Source organism: Halichoerus grypus, chromosome 12 (assembly GCF_964656455.1).
Source record: "Halichoerus grypus chromosome 12, mHalGry1.hap1.1, whole genome shotgun sequence".
NCBI lineage: Eukaryota > Metazoa > Chordata > Mammalia > Carnivora > Phocidae > Halichoerus > Halichoerus grypus.
Genome location: NC_135723.1, coordinates 25,956,471 through 25,974,584, shown reverse-complemented (window position 1 = coordinate 25,974,584; position 18,114 = coordinate 25,956,471). Strand labels below are relative to the sequence as shown.

Sequence of the window (18,114 nt, the reverse complement as noted above, 5' to 3'; positions counted from 1 at the left end):
TTGAGACTATCCTGGAGGGAAGAGTTCTGAATGTGAGTCAATGTGGAGAGATCAACAGAATTACTGCCTTCGGGATATTAAGGAAACGCAATGGGAAACAGCACCCATTAAAAGGGTAAACTGCGATGAGATAGTTGGTTTATCTCTACCGGTTTTAGACAATCTGCTGCAGGAAAAGGGTAAGACTCATGCCCTTTTACAAACACATCTCTTTGCCTTAAAAGGATGCAGGGATCCTTTTCTGGCAAAAAACTGCTTTGCACTTTGATATTTACGGCTAAGCAAATCCTGAATGCCTTCCAAGAGCTGCCGGTAACAAAATCCTTGGAGCGCACCCTATGAGTCGCTCACTCCACCGCGGACCGCGAAAGGAGCGGAGTTAGCGAGCTGGTTCTCTAGCCTGCAGCAGTGCATTCCTGCATCTCCGGGCAGCGTGTCCTGGGGTCGGCCCCGCCCGCCCGACGGATCGCCGACCGCCCTCGCGGCTCCCTGCCACCCTCTCGCGGGCGTGCTCTGGGTGGGGCCTCGCGGCGGCGGTGATGAGGCGGGTGTGCTGGGCGGGTGAGGCGAGCCGGCTGGGCGGTGCGCCCGGGCAGCCCGAGCCGCGCGCCGCGTCGCTGTAATCGGACACCCGAGCGCTCGCCCCCGGTGCCCGGCCACTTTCCATTCACTCCGAGGTGCTTGATTGAGCGACGCAGAGTAGGGCTCCGGGTGCCGCGGCACTGCGACGCTGAGGATTCCTTTACAAAGAAACTCAGAGGACCGGGAAGAAAGAATTTCACCGCTGGGACGCTCTAGAAATTAAGGTCTTCTGGGAAAAAGACTAGAGAGACACGCGGAGCCACACCGGGAGCAAATTGATGACTTTTACGTGCTGATCTCTTCCCATCTCGGTAAGCGGCATTCATTATTTTTGGCATTACAAGTTTAGCAAAATATAACTTTTGGTTCTCTGTGTCGACTTTTTACACATCGGTGTGCTCAAATCTGGACATTTTCTTAAGAGCACATGCAGTTTGTCAGGGAAGTGTTTCCCTTCTGAGAGCCCTGCTTGAGTTGTTTCTTTAGGTTATGACACCTGCGGAGAGTTTAAAGTTGAGTATTTCAGTGCCTTCTAATGCAGGATTGCTCCAGAGGACGTAAGATTCCTTTTCTTACGTGTTATTAGTGTTCCATTAGTAGAAGTGAAAACAAGCAGCATGTCTAAGTGTCTCAGTTAAAGGGAAGTTATAATATATGGCGGGGGGGGCACGTGTAAGACCCTTCCTTGGCTTTCCGTCACTTCTCATCTCTGGGTAGGCTTGAAACCACATTGCTCTGTATACTCACTTCATTTCACCTGTCATTTCATCTTCACTATTATTCTTTGCAATTTTTAGCATATGTTGCTTTTGGTGAGACATACCAGATAAAATGCTAATAATAGCAATATGTAAAAATGTGTAAATATTATCCGCCTGCTTAATAAAGAGACAAAGGTTGGTCATATTTATAGCCTTTTTTTTTTTTAACTATAAAGTCAATAAAACCAGGGAGCAAATTATTAAGGGAAAGTTACCCCATAAAATCAATTTTCTTCTAAGGTAATTTAGGGATGACAAGGTGAAGAGGTTGTGGAAGCAGGAAGAAACTGTTTCGCTTGAAAATTACCAACACAAACATCTCTAGGGTTTCCTCCATCTCTGTGGTAAAAGAGGCAAACAGTTTCGTTTCTATGTCTCATACCATATTACCACCTAGGAAATCAACTGTTTAAAATGTTTAAATTGTTTAAAGTGGCATGTTCAGTTTAACTGTACTTTTTCTTCTGTATTCATGAAGCAGTCTTCTCAATTTTTTGTGGCATTCCTTTATTGAATAAAAAATGTTAAGATTCTTAAAAGACATATAATAGTGAATATTAGCATTGTTGTAACCTGTAAAAATAAGTTTCTAGATTAAACTCTGTCATTTCATTGTATAATTACATCAGACTCAAAACAGTATGATTTCTTTCATGGTCCTGGGTTTATTTTGCATATTGTGGCCACTAGAGCTGCTGTAATCTCTAGTTACCCATTACCTGATCTTCCTTGATATTCAGACATTAGTTAACAGCATGTATTAATGTTACAGCTACAGTTTCAAAAGGTAATGCTTTTCTCTCTGATTTATCTTTTGGAATTTTGACAGCCGGCTTTCTGGTTGATTTATTTTAAATATGCATTGAGGGATACATGGTTCACTGGATTGTTCACCACTAAGTCATTGGTTTGAATTTGGCACTAGTCCATGGTTACCTCATCTGCATCATTTAACAGCTGCATGGTCATCTGTATAAATTGGCAGATAACTAATTTGAGTGATTTCAGTGGTCAGGGATTGAGCACACATATATTTATGTGTAGAAACACCATTTCAGAGATGATTAGTCCAAAAGAGCTAATGAGGATGTGAGTGAGTGCACATGAATGTTCATGTGGAATTTTCCTGCTACTACTATATTTATGGTAAAAAGAGAAGTTTTCATCCACTAATACATATTGGTACCATTCTCAAGTCTTTTCAATGTTATGTGATTGTTAGAAGATCAAGTTCAAATATTGGGTTTTCCTTTGGGAACCAATACCTTATTCCTGGATGCTTTGTTCTGCTTTAATATTAGCATTATTTGCTGAAAGAACAGTTTCTTTTTTCACAAAGACTTTCAGATGAATGAATCAAATGAATCAAATCCAAATTTTCACATCTAAGAAACAAAGTCAGAGCACCTCCTACTGTTTGCATGACTGTAAAAGTTCAGATAAGTCTTTTGTGAATAAGGTGCTTTGTCTAGATTGCTGGTTTTGTGTGTATCTGTGTGTATGTGTGCGGTTGTGCTTCTAAAATGTGAAATGAAATATAACAAACTTGTTACCTCTCTTTTAAAGGTACTTTCCCTTGGATATTAACTTGCAAATCTGGAGAAATGGCATTCCGGGCAATTTTCGTGTTGGTTGGAGTATTTGTTTGTTCTATCTGTGTAAAAGGATCGTCCCAGCCCCAAGCAAGAGTTTATTTAACATTTGATGGTAAGAAAGTTGATAAATACTCTGGGGAAAATGTCATTTGAAGTCTTCTTTAAAATTTCACATCCAGATCCAAGCATTAATAATAAATTAAAGATAGTAAAATATTATCAACTATTGATTAATCTTGAAAATATTTACTGGACTGTTTTTTTGGATGGCATGGCTATTTTAAATTATTGGTTCATAGACAAAAGCCCTCTATTGCATTTGTTTATGAAAATGCTTGAAGTATATTCTGCACATTTTGAACTGTCTTCTTACTAGTCACCTGGTGTTTGAGAAACACCCTCTATATGCTAATCCTCATCAGAGAAGTCTGTGAAGGTTTAATTACTTAAAATTTTTGTTAATAAATTTTGGTCTTAGCCTCCAAGCTGGTTTCTCCATATGTTGTTCTAATGGTGCTTCTTCCATGTCCAAAAGGAGTTCCTGAGATTGGTAAAATCTCCTAATTAATTGAAAAGGATCTAAAAGAATAGTTGGAAATATGTTTTTGATTGCTGTTGTGTACAAATGTTATCTTCAGAAGCTTAGGAAAATGGATGTGATTTCAAATTTGCACAAACGTAAAAGGTGTAAGACCCTCTGAGGATGGTTTGCCAAATGTATGCATGAGCTTTAATGTAGATGGTTCAAACAACTTACAGATGGATGACTTTGGTCAATCCATGCTAATTGGACAAGAATAAGAAATGGATCAAGAAGATCATCTTGCCAATCAGGGTTATTTGTATTTTTATTACTTCTTTCAACTAACTTTTTGCATAAACCTTAGTATCATTGAGCATTATTTTCATTTTACTTGAGAAACAGTATACTGTCAGACCTTTCTATAGCAGAATGTCTTTGAAATGCTTTATTATCTTGAATTTCGAACAGCAGGATGACTGACACTTACCAGTCAAATGGATATCTTTTTTTTTCCTTTCCTTCTTAAGTCACCAAGGGCTTTCCCCAAGGTTATCATAAGCACTGAAAGAGCTTTATTTAGAACATAAAGTGTGTGAACTTCTAATTGCTTCCTTAGCTTCTAAGCCAGGCATTCTCCCTTAAAACCCATGGCTGATCAGTTAAGTTGTAGAGAAAGGAAAAAACAGACCCTTGGAAGTGTCTTTTTATTTAATTACTGTAACATCTTTTCTTTCAAGTTGAGAACTAGGAAATATCTAGTGAAATGAAAAATAAAGGCATTAGGTAGTAGTACAATTTTTCTCCTCTTTTCTATATTTCTCTCAATATATATAGGAAGATGGAGTGGTCTCATAGATTAGTTATCTAAACCTGTTCTAGTACATCAAAACTAACCAAACTTTTTTTTTTAACCCAAACTTAACTCAAAATGTGTAAATTTTTTTTTTTTAAAGATTTTATTTATTTATTTGACAAAGAGAGAGAGTTAGAGCAGGAACACAAGTGGGGGAGTGGGAGAGGGAGAAGCAGGCTTCCCGTTGAGCAGGGAGCCCGATGCGGGGCTCGATCCGAGGACCCTGGGATCATGACCTGAGCCGGAGGCAGACGCTTAATGACTAAACCACCCAGGCGCCCCTCAAAATGCGTAAATTTTAAAAACAAGTGTGTCACCAGAGATAATCCATCAAGTCCATTATTCGAAGACTTTACAGTTTATCTTTTATAGAGAAAATTAAGTAGTATAAATTTTTAAAACCAAACTTCAGTACTAAGTGGGACAGTAACTGCTATGTATAGAGTGACTAGAAGTTATGATGGGCTTTTTAAAATACTCCATGTCTAACGCTGTCAAACTCAAAACAGATTCTTGCAGGATAAGACTTACCTTAATTTATAACGTATGTAGAATATAGCATGATAAGATAAGCTATTGATCTGAGAGTTCTATGGTATTTTGTTCTTTCTAGGAAATAATCAGACCGGTAGAATATCACTTAATTTGTTTTAAAGAGATATATCAACAGGGAGAACAAATAATGAAATTCCATAATTTCTAAATTAATACAAAAAATTCCTACAGTGAACTATATTTTAGGCATAGTATCAGAAAAAATACCTTCGACAAAAACAATTGTTAAAATGTATAAATTTTAATCATTAATACATAGTCATTTTCTTAAGAGATGTAACAGTATATTTGTTTCAGATGCCTTTCCCTAATTTATTTAAAGTTTCTCACTGATTTTATGATGACTTTTCTGTGTATCACAATGAATAAGTAACTACATTTCTTGCAAAATTATTTAGTCTTGACATTAAAATATAGAACTTTGTACAGGGTTGACACATATATGAATATATATTAATTAAAATATGTATGACATATACTTTCTTTCATTTATTTCAAAATTTCTATCACTATTTTTCAGCCAAAACTTATGAGTTGGAAAATGATTCTGAGGAAATTCAAATAATATCAGGTTACATCACACAGAAGTCATTTGCATCTTTATATTCTCTCATAATTACCTTGCCTCCTGACTGTCTTGTCTTGAATTCTTTTCCTTCACTATTACTTGGTCTTCTGCCGGTCTCTTTCTGGATGGGACTTCAGAAGAATCCCCTCAGTCTTGTCTTACAGTCCAATTAACAATCAAAGTCAATTTAAAAATGTGTGAAACAAGAGATCTCTTTTCCCATCCAAGTTTTATCCCTCCTTCTTGTGGTAGAATGATGGAGTGATAACATTTGGGAAACAATGCTTTACAGATTTGCCTTCCCTATTGATCTAGTGCAGGGTCAACCAGATGGTCATGTGTCCTATGGGAGAATGCACTTCAGATGTTATTAATTAGTTACATTTGTACAAGCTAAATCTTGCAGGTTAAAGAACTGTGATTCCTATTAGATACTACATTTTGTAATTGTTATCATCCTAATTTTATGCCAAATAGCTTTTCAAGTAAATATAAAGTTCATGCAAAGACTTTTTGATTTAGTTGAATTTTTACTGAAAAAAAAAATCCAGTAGTTTGACAGATTCACATATCATAGCATTATTGTCATTGTATTTTTTTCCTCAGAAAATCTTTGGAATCTATAAGGGTCGTAAGGAAAGTCAAGGCTACTTATGTACGATAGACAAATTTGTTTTGCTTGTTAATATACAAGGGAAACTATTGTTGAAATGATTTTGCCTTTATCCAGTAGGGATTTTAGAATGTAGTATTTTACAAAGCCAGGAATAAATACTGTATAATTTGATAAAAGGTATCAGTTGCATGTCATTTTACAAAAAGTTTTTGAGCTTGAGAAAAATGGAAATATTGTCTATATTTTAGAAGATATAAAATGTGATTCTGAGTTAAATGTGTTAAATATTGTTTCTGTTTTAAAATAAGGTATATTCTTATAATAAGATTACTTTTTCACTTAGTAATTCAGATTGTGAATCTAAGATATTTAATTTATTGACATGAGGTTGTCTATAATACTACCTTACTATCCTCACTATGTCTGTAGGATCTGTAGTAATGTTCTTTACTTCATTTATGAAGTTGAAAATTTGTGTCTACTTCCTTTATGTTCCATGCAGAGATCAGTTTTTTCCTTTTTATTGATCTGTTAAAATAATCAGCTTTTGGTTTTGTTTTTATTATTATTCTGTTTAATATTTCTTTGGTATATGCTCTAAAATGAAATTGTCTTATTTCTTCTTGCTTTGTGTTTAATTTGCTCTTCTTTTTGGAAATTCTTAACATGGAAACATAGGTCACTGATTTGAGAACTTTTTTTCTAATATAACCAGTTATGCTACAAATTTCCCTTGAAACAGTGTGTAGCAGTGCTCCGCATATTTTGATAAAATGTGTTCTGATTTTCAGTCAGTTCAAAATGTCTTCTAATTGCTCCCCTTATTTTTTCTTTTAATCACAAGTTATTTAGAAATATGTTGTGTAATTTGAAGGTATTTGTGTATCTTTTATTTATCTTTCTGTTGTAGGTCTTCGTTTCAGTCTCTTGTTGTCAAAGAACATACATAATATGCTTCAGGTTCTCTAAAAACTATTAAAACTCATTTTATGGCACTGACTATAGCCTATATAGAAAATAATGTATATTCTGCTTTTGTCACATGGAATGTTTTATTAATGCCAGTTAGATTCAATCAGTTGATGGTTTGCAATGTTTTCTATATCCTTACTGATTTTCTCTCTAGTTGTTCTTTCAATTACTGACAGAAGAAATTGAACCCCCCATCTATAATTATGGATTTGCCTATTTCTCTTTTCAAAGAGGTCTATCAGGTTTTACTTCATGTTTTTGAATTTCTATTATTAGATACTGACATATCTCTGATTATTCCTGGTAATAATTAGAGTTCTAAAATGTATTTTTGTCTTTATGTAACATTTCTATCTTTCTGTGTAATGAAAAATACCAACAAAATTTTAGTTATAATTAAGTGGGAAAAATGTTTGTCATGATTCTAATGGCCTCTGGAAAGTTTTTATTAAAATATTAGGAAATATGTTTAAACATATATTTTTGATGTTTATGAAAGTATGAACATTTGATTGGCAGTGTAGTGTCATGAGAACAGCATTTACATGGATTATCAGGATTTTCAAACTTTGGTCCCTCACTAATGAACCCTGAAACTTCGTTAGGGCCTCAGTTCTCCCAACCAGTTAAAAAATTTGGAGGCTAACTTAATTCTAAGACCTCTTACTAATTAAATTTGATGTTTAAGCTTAGTTTTGCTTTATAATATCATCTCCTTTGAGGAAGTCTTCTACAATAATTCCTTTCAGTGCTTTCAAAAACATTTTATAGGCAGGACCTGGGCAAGGGAAAGAACAAAACTAAACAAACAATTTTTAAAAATTCATGGATTTTGAAGGCATACAGAGATGGTTTTAAATCATAGTTGCCTGCTACTTTATGGGGATGCTACTTGGGGTAGTTACCTAATCTTCCTAATCCAGAATTTTATCATCTGTAAAATGGGAATAACACATAGAACTTTTTGAAAATGAAATGAATTAAGTTTGTAAAATGTGTTGTGTAGTATATAGTGTGCATCTTATTAAAATGCACAAAGACTTGTATTAGAGTTAGTATTTATAAATTCCTTTAGGGTAAAATTATGGTCTTCTTTTGTACCATAATTACTTCCACTCCACTTAGTGTAGAGACTGCCATTTGTTATTGTTCAATAAATGTTGAATTAATATACATTTTGATACTTCTTAACCACTATACCTCCCCAACTGATGGAGCCTTAGTACACTACAACAGTGCTTCAGTGAATCTTGTTAATTTAAAACAATGAGAGTTACTAGGTAGAATGCAAAATTTCTTCATCATAGCATTAAGATACAAATACCATGAGAGAAGAATTTTTGTTAATTTTTGCACAGATAGTTTTATACTCATATCCTGGTACATAGCTGATGGTCAAATATTTTCTATCTACTTCCAAACTTGTCCCACATTATACACTAGAGATTCAAAGTAGTCTGGGAATTCAACTTTTATATTTACTCTTTCCAGTTCATTCTCAAATCTCTTTATCTGTTTTCTTCCCTAAAAGACATTTCATCTCTATAAATTTTAGATGTTTTCTTCCAGAGAGTTTTTTGTGTGTTTTGATTGGAAGCCTAGTTTTCTATATTAAAGGGAAGAGACCTCATACATACACAGCCTTCCACAGTGCCTTGACTGGTGACCTGTCAGGGATGTTGCCTTAGCGTGTCTAGATATGTCTAGACTTTTAAAGTAATGCACAACTGCATTATTTTTTTAAGATTCTATTTTTTAAAAGTCCAATTTTTCATGATAAACTTAGTAAGAAACCTACCTACTTAGTTTACTTCTTATGATTATCATGGCATAGTGCATGGCTTGAAATTGTAGACAACTATTTGCCACTCTTGGGACATTTAAGAGTACCATAAAACCTCAGGAATGTGGAGGGCATGTAGGATAATTTCTGATCCACTTCTGTACCATGATATGAAATATATCTGTATAAATATACCCATAAAATAAAATACAAATATAAATATATCCATATAAATACCAAATATAGGTTATATGAATACTCCTAAAGTAATGGCTGTTAAATAGTATATTAGATTTTTTTCCCCTTTTTCCTTTGATGAGTACATTGAAATTTATTCAGGAATATTTGGTCTTTGGAATACCTTTTGTGTACAGAAATTAATAGATCCTAAAGTCAGTATTTTAATTGAGACTTACTTATTGAACCAGTTGATCTTACATGAGCTAATGAGTGTTATTAAGTTACTGAAATAGCAAAATTTCTTGCTTGTTTATGTTTAAGATTGAATATCAGCTGCCATTCAGGAGTTAAGCTGTCCAAAATTACACAGTAGTTCCACCTCTGTCTGTTACCATAAAGGCAATAATTCAGCCATGTACATATTTTATCTCTCCAGTACAAACCTCTAAGATATCAGACATTGTTTTTTTTTTTTTTTTAAGTAATCCTGGTAAATATTGGATTATCATTTATATTTGCATGTTTTTAGATCTAGAAACATAATATCCTGAAATAAAGAGGTGGGATGTCCCCACATCCCTCATCACTTTTCTCTTAAATAAAGAAGCCTGGGACACACACACATGCACGCACAACAAACAAAACAAAATAAAATAAAGAAGTAGGATGCACTCAATATCCCATAGACTTCAAAAAGCCTGAATATCATTTTACTGAAGAGGCAGCAGTCTGGCTCTACGTCAAATTTTCCTTTGGCTCAAAACTCATAAGTTATCAAGGTGGCCACGGAACTATATAAAGCACTTATAAAGCTCTGAAAACTCAAAAATAAATTCACCGATAGTTAGATGCATGGCAGAAAAGCCGATTATTTGTGATTGCTATTAATTCTTTGCTTGTGTTCACTAGAACAGTAAAGAGTCCCTACTACTAAACTGCCCCCCACTCCACTGAAGCCTGTGACTAATTGCCTTAAACTCAAAAGGAAAATGACAATTAAAAGATTAAAACTTTATAAAAATTTCTGCTATTTGGATATACTTTTCCTTAGCTTATATTTGCCAGTTTCCAACTCAGGGTTGACTTTTACATTTACATGTTCATAGCACTGGCTTAAAAACATAAAAATTTCAGCTTGAGTTCTATTGGGAAACAAGTATATGAAGTGTAGAGACTAAGCTTGTATAGGATTATCAGTTCTTTCAGTGATTTACTTTGTGATTCTTTTTTGCCTTCTTTCAGTGCTCAATTTTCATTAATAAAATTGTCAAAGACTCCAGGTCATCAATAGTATATAAGTGAAAGATGATGGAATTTTACAAAACATCTTTTATCTTTTAATATCTGCCTCATTTGACAAGAAGCTTAATTAAACAACAAATAAAAGGACCCCTGTGAACTAGTGAGCTAAACCCGAAAGCTGATGAATTGTTGTTGGACAATAAACTCAAAATAATAAATTGTCTCTGTATGAACTCTGGTAGCATTAACATTACAAGGCACATTTGTTGAAAACAGTTTGTCTTATGGTTGCCCAAGAGATAAAAATAAAGCCAATTGTTCTTGATTTCTCCATTAATCTTGGAGAATGCTCATGGAGAATGCTACTGAATTTTCTGAAATATTTAGTTCTTGGGAAAACTTGTGTTAATGTGGTTTGTTTTAATTCCCCTCCTGATAGTTTCATTTAAATGTCAATTAAACATCTTTAATAACACCTGCATGTTTGATAAAATCAAACTCAACAAGGAATGCTGCTGTGAGTGAGAAACTCTGCATTCTTTCCCCTGTGAGAGTGTTTTTGAAATCAGGAAGGGATTGATGAATTGTGAGTAGGACATCACCTAAATCATAAAGTTTTAAGTAGAGTAGCACTAAATTTGTGATATAAAGAGCAAGTTAAAACTGTTATAAATACACTGAGGACAGAAGATGAGAAGAAATTGCTAAGAAATTTTGTATGTCTGTTTTTCCCTGTAATATTTATTGGTATAGGATTCTAGTAGTCAAAATAAAATGAAATCTCTTTCATAGCCTTGAATTAGGGAAGTTTTAAGTAGTGCAAAGAATGTCCCTTGAGAAGTATTAGGATAGAAATACGTTACAATGATGTGTTCTTTTACAAATTTTTAGAAAAAAGTTGAAAACTCTTATTTTCCTGTCATAAAAAAGTAATTCTTACCCTCCGTGAGTTTTGTCAGATTCCAATAAGCTTAGTTCTGTCGCCAAAAGATGATGCTGTGATGTTAAGCTATTTCTAAAGGTACAAGGTTCCTGCAACTACAAAGATAGGATGCTCCAGTGATACGAAATTAAAAGAGTGAGCTTTTGTGCTATGTTTATTCAGTCACCTGACCAAAGCAATTCCCTAAAAAAGTGTGTTCTATTCCATGATTATCGATAGATATGTGTAAACAATTATGATCGAACTCTCTGTTGAATGAAGATAGCTCAAGTGATGCTAGATGGCTTAACTAATTAATGTTATTGAAGTATAATTGATACACAATATTATATTAACTTCAGGTGTACAACATAGTGATTCAATAATCCTATACATTACTCATTGCTCACCATGATAAATGTAGTCACCATTTGTCACCATAAAACGTAATTACAGTATTATTTATTATACTCCCTATGCTGTACTTTTCATCTGTGTAACTTGTTTATTTTATAACTAGAATTTTGTACCTCTTAATCTCCTTCACCTGTTTTGCTCATCCCCCCACCTTCCTCCTCTCTGGCAATCACTGGTTCTCTGTATTTATGAGTCTATCTCTGTTTTTTGTTCGTTTGATCATTTATTTTGTTTTATAGATTCCATATGTAAGTGAAATAATATGGTATTTGTCTTTTCTGACTTATTTGACTTAACATAATGCCCTCTAAGTCTATTCATGTTGTTATAAATGGTAAGATTTCATTCCTTTTTATAGCTAAGTAATATTCCGTTATGTGTGTATGTTTGCGTGTGTGTGTCTATATGACATCTTCTTTATCCTTTCAATTATTGATGGACACTTAGGTAGCTTCCATATTTTGGCTATTGCAAATAATGTTGCAATAAACATAGGGGTGCATGTATCTTTTCGAATTAGTGTTTTTGTTCTCTTTGGCTAAATATCCAGAAGTGGAATTCCTGGGTCATATGGTATTTCTATTTTTAATTTTTTGATGACCCTCCATACTGTCTTCCCTAGTGGCTGTGCCAATTACAGTCCCACCAGCAGTGCATGAGGGTTCCCTTTTCTTCACATCCTTGCCAACAGCTGTTACTTCTTGTCTTTTTGATACTAGCCATTCTGACTGGTATAAGGTAATAGCTCATTGTGATTTTGGTTTGTATTTCTGTGATGATTAAGTAATGTTGAGCATTTGTCGTGTGTCTGTTGGCCATCTGTATGTCTTTGGAGAAATGTCTATCCAGGTCCTCTGCTCATTTTTTATTGGATTTTTTTTTTTTTTTTTTTTTTGGTGTTGAGTTGTATGAGTTCTTTATACATTTTGGATATTAAGCTCTTATTGGATATGTCATCTGCAAACATATTCTCCCATTCAGTAGATTGCCTTTCCATTTTGTTGATGGTTTCCTTCATTGTGCAAAAGATTTTGAGTTTGATACGGTCCTCATTGTTTATTTTTGCTTTTGTTTCCCCTGCCTGAGGAGAAAGATCCAGAAAAATACTGTTAAAATTGATGTCCAGGAGATTACTGCCCATGGTTTCTTCTAGGAATTTTATGGTTTCAGGTCTCACATCTAGTCCTTAATCCATTTTGAGTTTATTTTTGTATATGGTATAGGATAGTGGTCCAATGTCATTCTTTTGCATGTGACTTTCTAGTTTTCCCAACACCATTTATTGAAGATACTGTCTTTTCCCCATTGTATAGTCTTGCTTCCTTTGCACAGATTATTTGGTGCTGTAAGTATGGGTTTATTTCTATACTCTCTGTCCTGTTCCATTGATTTACGTGTCTGTTTTTGTGCCAATACCATATTGTCTGTTTTGAAATCTGGATTGTGATGCCTTCAGTTTTGTTCTTCCTTTTCAAGACTCCTCTGGTTATTCAGGGTCTTTTGTGGTTCCATACAAATTTTAGGATTATTTGTTCTAGTTCTGCGAAAAATACTATTGGTATTTGATAAGGGGTTACATTGAATCTGTAGATTGCTTTAAATAGCTTATTTTAAATTTGTTCACATGTTGATCCAATATTATGTTATTCACATATGTAGATTAAAAGTGTATGTTACATACCTTTCTTTGCAATTTTGATTTTGAAGAATATACCTAGAACTAAAGATACACATTTTTCCATTCTTTGTAGACTTTGTCTTCTGTTTTTCCAAAATACTTCTGATAATTTATTTGTATTTATTATAATAATCACTAACATTAATATTGCCTTTGTGCCAGGCATTATTTTTAATTCTGTAAACAACACTGTGAATTAAGCACTATTTTTATCCTCATAAAATGGAGAATCCAAGAAAGTAACTTGCCTGAGGTCACAGGGATGGAAAAGGACGCACACACACACAAAAAACCACATCAGTCAGACTCCAGAGCCAGAGCCATTTTGGTAGATGACGCTAGAATTAGTTTTAAGACTCACAAAATCACAATGAAACTAACTTTATCATGTTAAAGGTGTCACAATAGACTTCTGCTTTTTCTCTTAGAATATCATTCCTTCCTGAAAATAAAGGAAATAAAATTCATTCTCTATACCATCCCTAATTATCCCTTCAGTTTTGGATTCATCAAGGTGAGGATGAGGGAATTACTCCTGTGGAACATGCTTCTTTCATTGCGGTAGGTAAGGTCTCCCTTTGTGGCTATGGGAGCAAGTCTGAGCTCAGACAAAGGATAACTATAGGGAAATTTATTATTCATTCCCTTCAGCTCACCGTGCAAATTTATCAGAGTAGTGTCTTCATAAGTTCAATAGAGCCTACATTTTCTCTTAAAAATGATTCAAACGTTCTTTTTTATGGATACCATTGCAGCATCCACTAAAGAGAGCACTGAGATATGCTCAATTTTTCCATTTCCTAAATATCTTTTATATGACAAGATATAAAAAAACTATCATTTTGGTTTTAGTTCCATTACTGTCAAAAATAAAAGCATTGAGAAAGAGAGCTGTAAGCTTTGGGCAATTTCCAGCACTCTTTTGCCTTCTGCACTTTCATTTATATGTTCCTGAGGATCACTGTTGTTAATGAAAACAAATTTAAAAGCAAGGAACAGAAAAGTTAGACATTTTCTGCCACAGAGTATGAGTTGGCAAGAAGGGCACATAAAAGGCAGAGCTGAGTGCTGAGCCCTGTGCTATTTTAGGGCAGTGCTCGCCCTGAAACAATGTGCTGAGATGTAAAAGATGGCAAGTTCATCCTACATTTCCAAGGTGCATGCTTCTCCAAAATGATCATTTCAACCTTCCCTCCTTATTCAGTGGGAATTAACTGCCTTTGAGAGCTCAGTTGTGAAATGTTACTGTTGCAGAGTGCTTTTCACTTTTTGGAGATTTCCACTTGTTATGTCATTTATTACAGAATGCCTATGAAGTAGTTAGGCATGAAAGCCCAGAGGGGGTAAGGACCTCCAGCCCGATGGTGGCAGAGGCACAACTAGAGGAAATGGCATAAGAAGAGAAACATTAATTATTAGCTGTGCTTGTCGAGAATTCTGCAAATGTATATTGTAAAATCTTCAGAAATACCAAGCCGTTAATAGGAATTTTAACAGATTTGCCTCATGTGATTTGCTTCCCAAAGTATGTGTAACATGGTACCTTTAACAGTCCCTAAATTTTCAATTAACTACTTCTTTTTTTTTAGCAATAATTTGTGGATTATTATGTCAAAATTTAAATATATTTAACACTATATTAGAAATGTTTTTGAATTCTCTTTGGAAAGAATGAGGCTATACATAAATATCAAAAATTCATATTTTTATTTGTGTCTAATTCATGTTAAATTAATGAACATACTGCCTTTCCCAAATTACAACACCCATAGTCAAGAGTTTTGATTGTTGTGCTGTGTACATCAGGATACCATTTTCCTCTTTGTCAACCCCTAGAATATTCTACTCTTTCCATTTATGTATTACCTTAGAAGGAAAAAAATCATTAAAGTAATCTTATGTCCTAGTTTGAAGTGATGTCAGTGAAAATGCCTGATATTCTTGCCTTTCTCAATTTTAGCACTTGCTAGCATTTAAGATTCTTGATTAAAAAATGTGAAATATTCTACCTAATTAATTCCTAATTTGCTCCCTCACTGAAATGATTTTTCAATGAGCAGGTACCAGAGTTTGAATGTAAGATTGTTCGTATTTAATCTTCTATATAATGTAACGGCTAATGTCAAGTCTCTAGTCTCTATGGACTTGATAGACCAAAGGATTCAAAGCAATATAATTTTGTAACAGATAATTGCTATTCCTCTAGGAGGAGGGTCAGACTGCTGATCTCATCAAAACAACAAAACAAAACACCTTGATTCTCTGCAGGAGTAATAGCACTAAAGAAGCAGTTGCTAAATTCTTTCATGAAAAACATCTTATTTCCTTATCATGGCATTTCACTTTCTAAAGATAGAATCATTTATGGAGAGGGGATGTATATCTGAGTAAAAATAAATGTACTATCTATATACACACATACATGTGTACACGTACCCTGTGAGTAAATATCTGTTGTGTTTCACTACCGATTAGGTCTTTCCTGAGTATACTGTCTTGTAAATGCACAAAACAAAAATTGAAAAGTTAGGGAAAAAGCTATTGTATTCCTGGTATCGTCTTTAATGTATTATTTATGTTTTCTTATGTTCAAGTTTCAAATACCGCAAATTTATATTCATATAGTAATTGGTGATTAGCTTGGCAAACACTTTAGTTCTTAACATATTACTGCAACCCAGATGTACGTAGAGTAACAGCTCAGTGCAAGTGAGCTGAGGCGCAGAGCAAGAAGCTGTAGTTCTTTGAGCCTTGCCTCCTTCCCATGACTGATGGTTAGTCATGGTGAGAACAAAGGGACTTGCTGAACCTGTCAGAAGGAGGTAATCCATTGTTACTACAGATCACATGAACAGGAACCTCAAGGGAATGAATCGGGCAAATCTTATGGGACAATACCGCAAATACCTAAATTTGTTCCCTACACTTGCTGCTTTTACAGCCAGTGAAGTCTTGCAGCCCAAGTTGCTCATGTTACTCTAGTTAGCATGAATTGCCAAGGAGTTAGCAGATTTCCAATTATAGCATATGAAACATAATCTTTCTTTATGTGCTTTGTTTTCTAAAATCTTCATTTCAGAAAATTTAGATTAGAAAAGACCTCTTCTCTTCTGTAAACTGACATCATTTTGTACAAACTGTGTGAGGTGTACCAAGCTGGTGCTTCATTCATTACTGAAATTTGATAGTGGACACAAGTCTGAAGATTTTAAGACTGTACTAGCAAAATTAGAAACCGAGAGTAAAGGGAGTCCAATACCCTGATATTCCTGACCTTCCTTATTTGACTCAGGTAGAAGGGGTATGTGTGGCCACCGTTCTCTCAAGTGTTAGAGACCATTACATGTAAAAAAAACAATTCCAACAGAACTGCCATTCTTAACACAGGGACCTTTTGTTCAATGAAAAGTGAATAGCACCAAAGTGATTATAAAATGGACTTGTATAAACTAAATAACATTTGTATTGAATTTCTTTATGAAATTAGAGTTATGTCTCTAGGTATACAAATCATTCAATAGACTGGCTTGAAAAACTTTCAATAAAGAAACTTAAGAATGATGACCAGGCATGTAAAAATTCTGATAATATGATGCAGTGAATATTTTGGAGCTCTTTTTATAACTTTCCAACCTCTTAAATACACACTAGTTGTTATAATTCAAGCAAAAACAAAACCTCATAACTTATTGGACTTATTGGATAATTTATTTTGGATCAGTTGCCCGTAAGAGCCTTAAACATTCTCTAAACATTATCAACCTGGCTCTGTATTTACACGTAACTGTTATTAGTAATAATGATGCAAACAGTGGGAAGCAATTGGAGTCTCATTGGTATCATATACAAATCTGGGTTTAAATAGAAGCCCTCTTTCTTGCATCAAAAGCTTCCAACTTTTGCTGGTCCATCCAGCTAGATTGTTGCTACATAAATTCAGACTCATGAGCTATTTTTTTTTCTTCCCTGAACAGTAATACAACATTCCAAGAGAACAGAACATTAAGCTGGAATAAAACAATGAGTGTATTGTCATCATCAAAAGGAACATTTTGAATTTTATTGGAAGAAACCAATTAAGATGTTATTTTCAAGCACAGGGCTTGGCATGGCTTCAGAAAGTTACTTCCTGGAATCGGGCAGGGGTTTAGCTGGCACAGAGAGAAGATCTTTAGCTTAACGTCTTGACAGCTTTAATGCACATGCAACTGGAATTTTTTTTCTTTAAGCTGATTCTCTTAAAAGCATGCTTCCTGCCACCGTTCAACATAATTGCATCAATTCCATTTTCCATTAGTACTCAAAACCTGCTGATATGACTGGAGTTGTAAAACCTTTGTGTGAAAATCTAATTATGCATCATTTTTTTTTTTTCTGGACGATCTTATAATGCATATGTTGTATGCAGTTGTATGTTTTTTATTTTGATATCTAAAGTAGGATAAGCAAAGAGATCTTTATGCCAGTATTATATATTTTGGTTATTCGTTTAATTGTATCAACAATAGTGGTGTAAACAATTTTCTATTACAGGAGGAAAAGAACATTCAATAGGCTATATTTTGTTGAAGAAGAAAGAGCACTTATATGTGTATTAATAAAATATGCTCATTTCAGATGAAAGGAAAGGATTGCTTCTCTCCTCATTCATGCCTGTAATAGCTGTATCTCTTATCATTTATTTATTTTCAGCAGTTTGCCTTTATAGAATCTTGTATGATCATCTGCATTGGTTTAGCTCATCTCATATCTGTCTACTTTTCTGATACGTATTTGACACTTTTCTATACATATAGTTATGTGTAGACATTTCAGATATTACATTAGAAATTTAAAGTGTAAAATACACTCATCCAGCAGTTTATCA

General features: G+C 34.3%; 1 protein-coding gene across 2 annotated transcripts in view; it reads left to right on the top strand.

Moving 5' to 3' along the window:
* The first annotated feature begins 348 nt into the window (after window positions 1-348).
* SEMA3C (semaphorin 3C) overlaps window positions 349-18,114 on the top strand; it is a 179,269-nt gene continuing 161,503 nt past the window's right edge. The window contains exons 1-2 of one of the 2 annotated variants that reach the window (XM_078060087.1): window positions 349-893; window positions 2,910-3,050. In XM_078060087.1, coding sequence (XP_077916213.1) covers window positions 2,948-3,050 — 103 coding nt within the window. In that variant the 5' untranslated portion in view covers window positions 349-893; window positions 2,910-2,947. The remainder of the gene's footprint in view (window positions 894-2,909; window positions 3,051-18,114) is intronic. The other variant, XM_078060086.1, reaches the window with a different exon arrangement.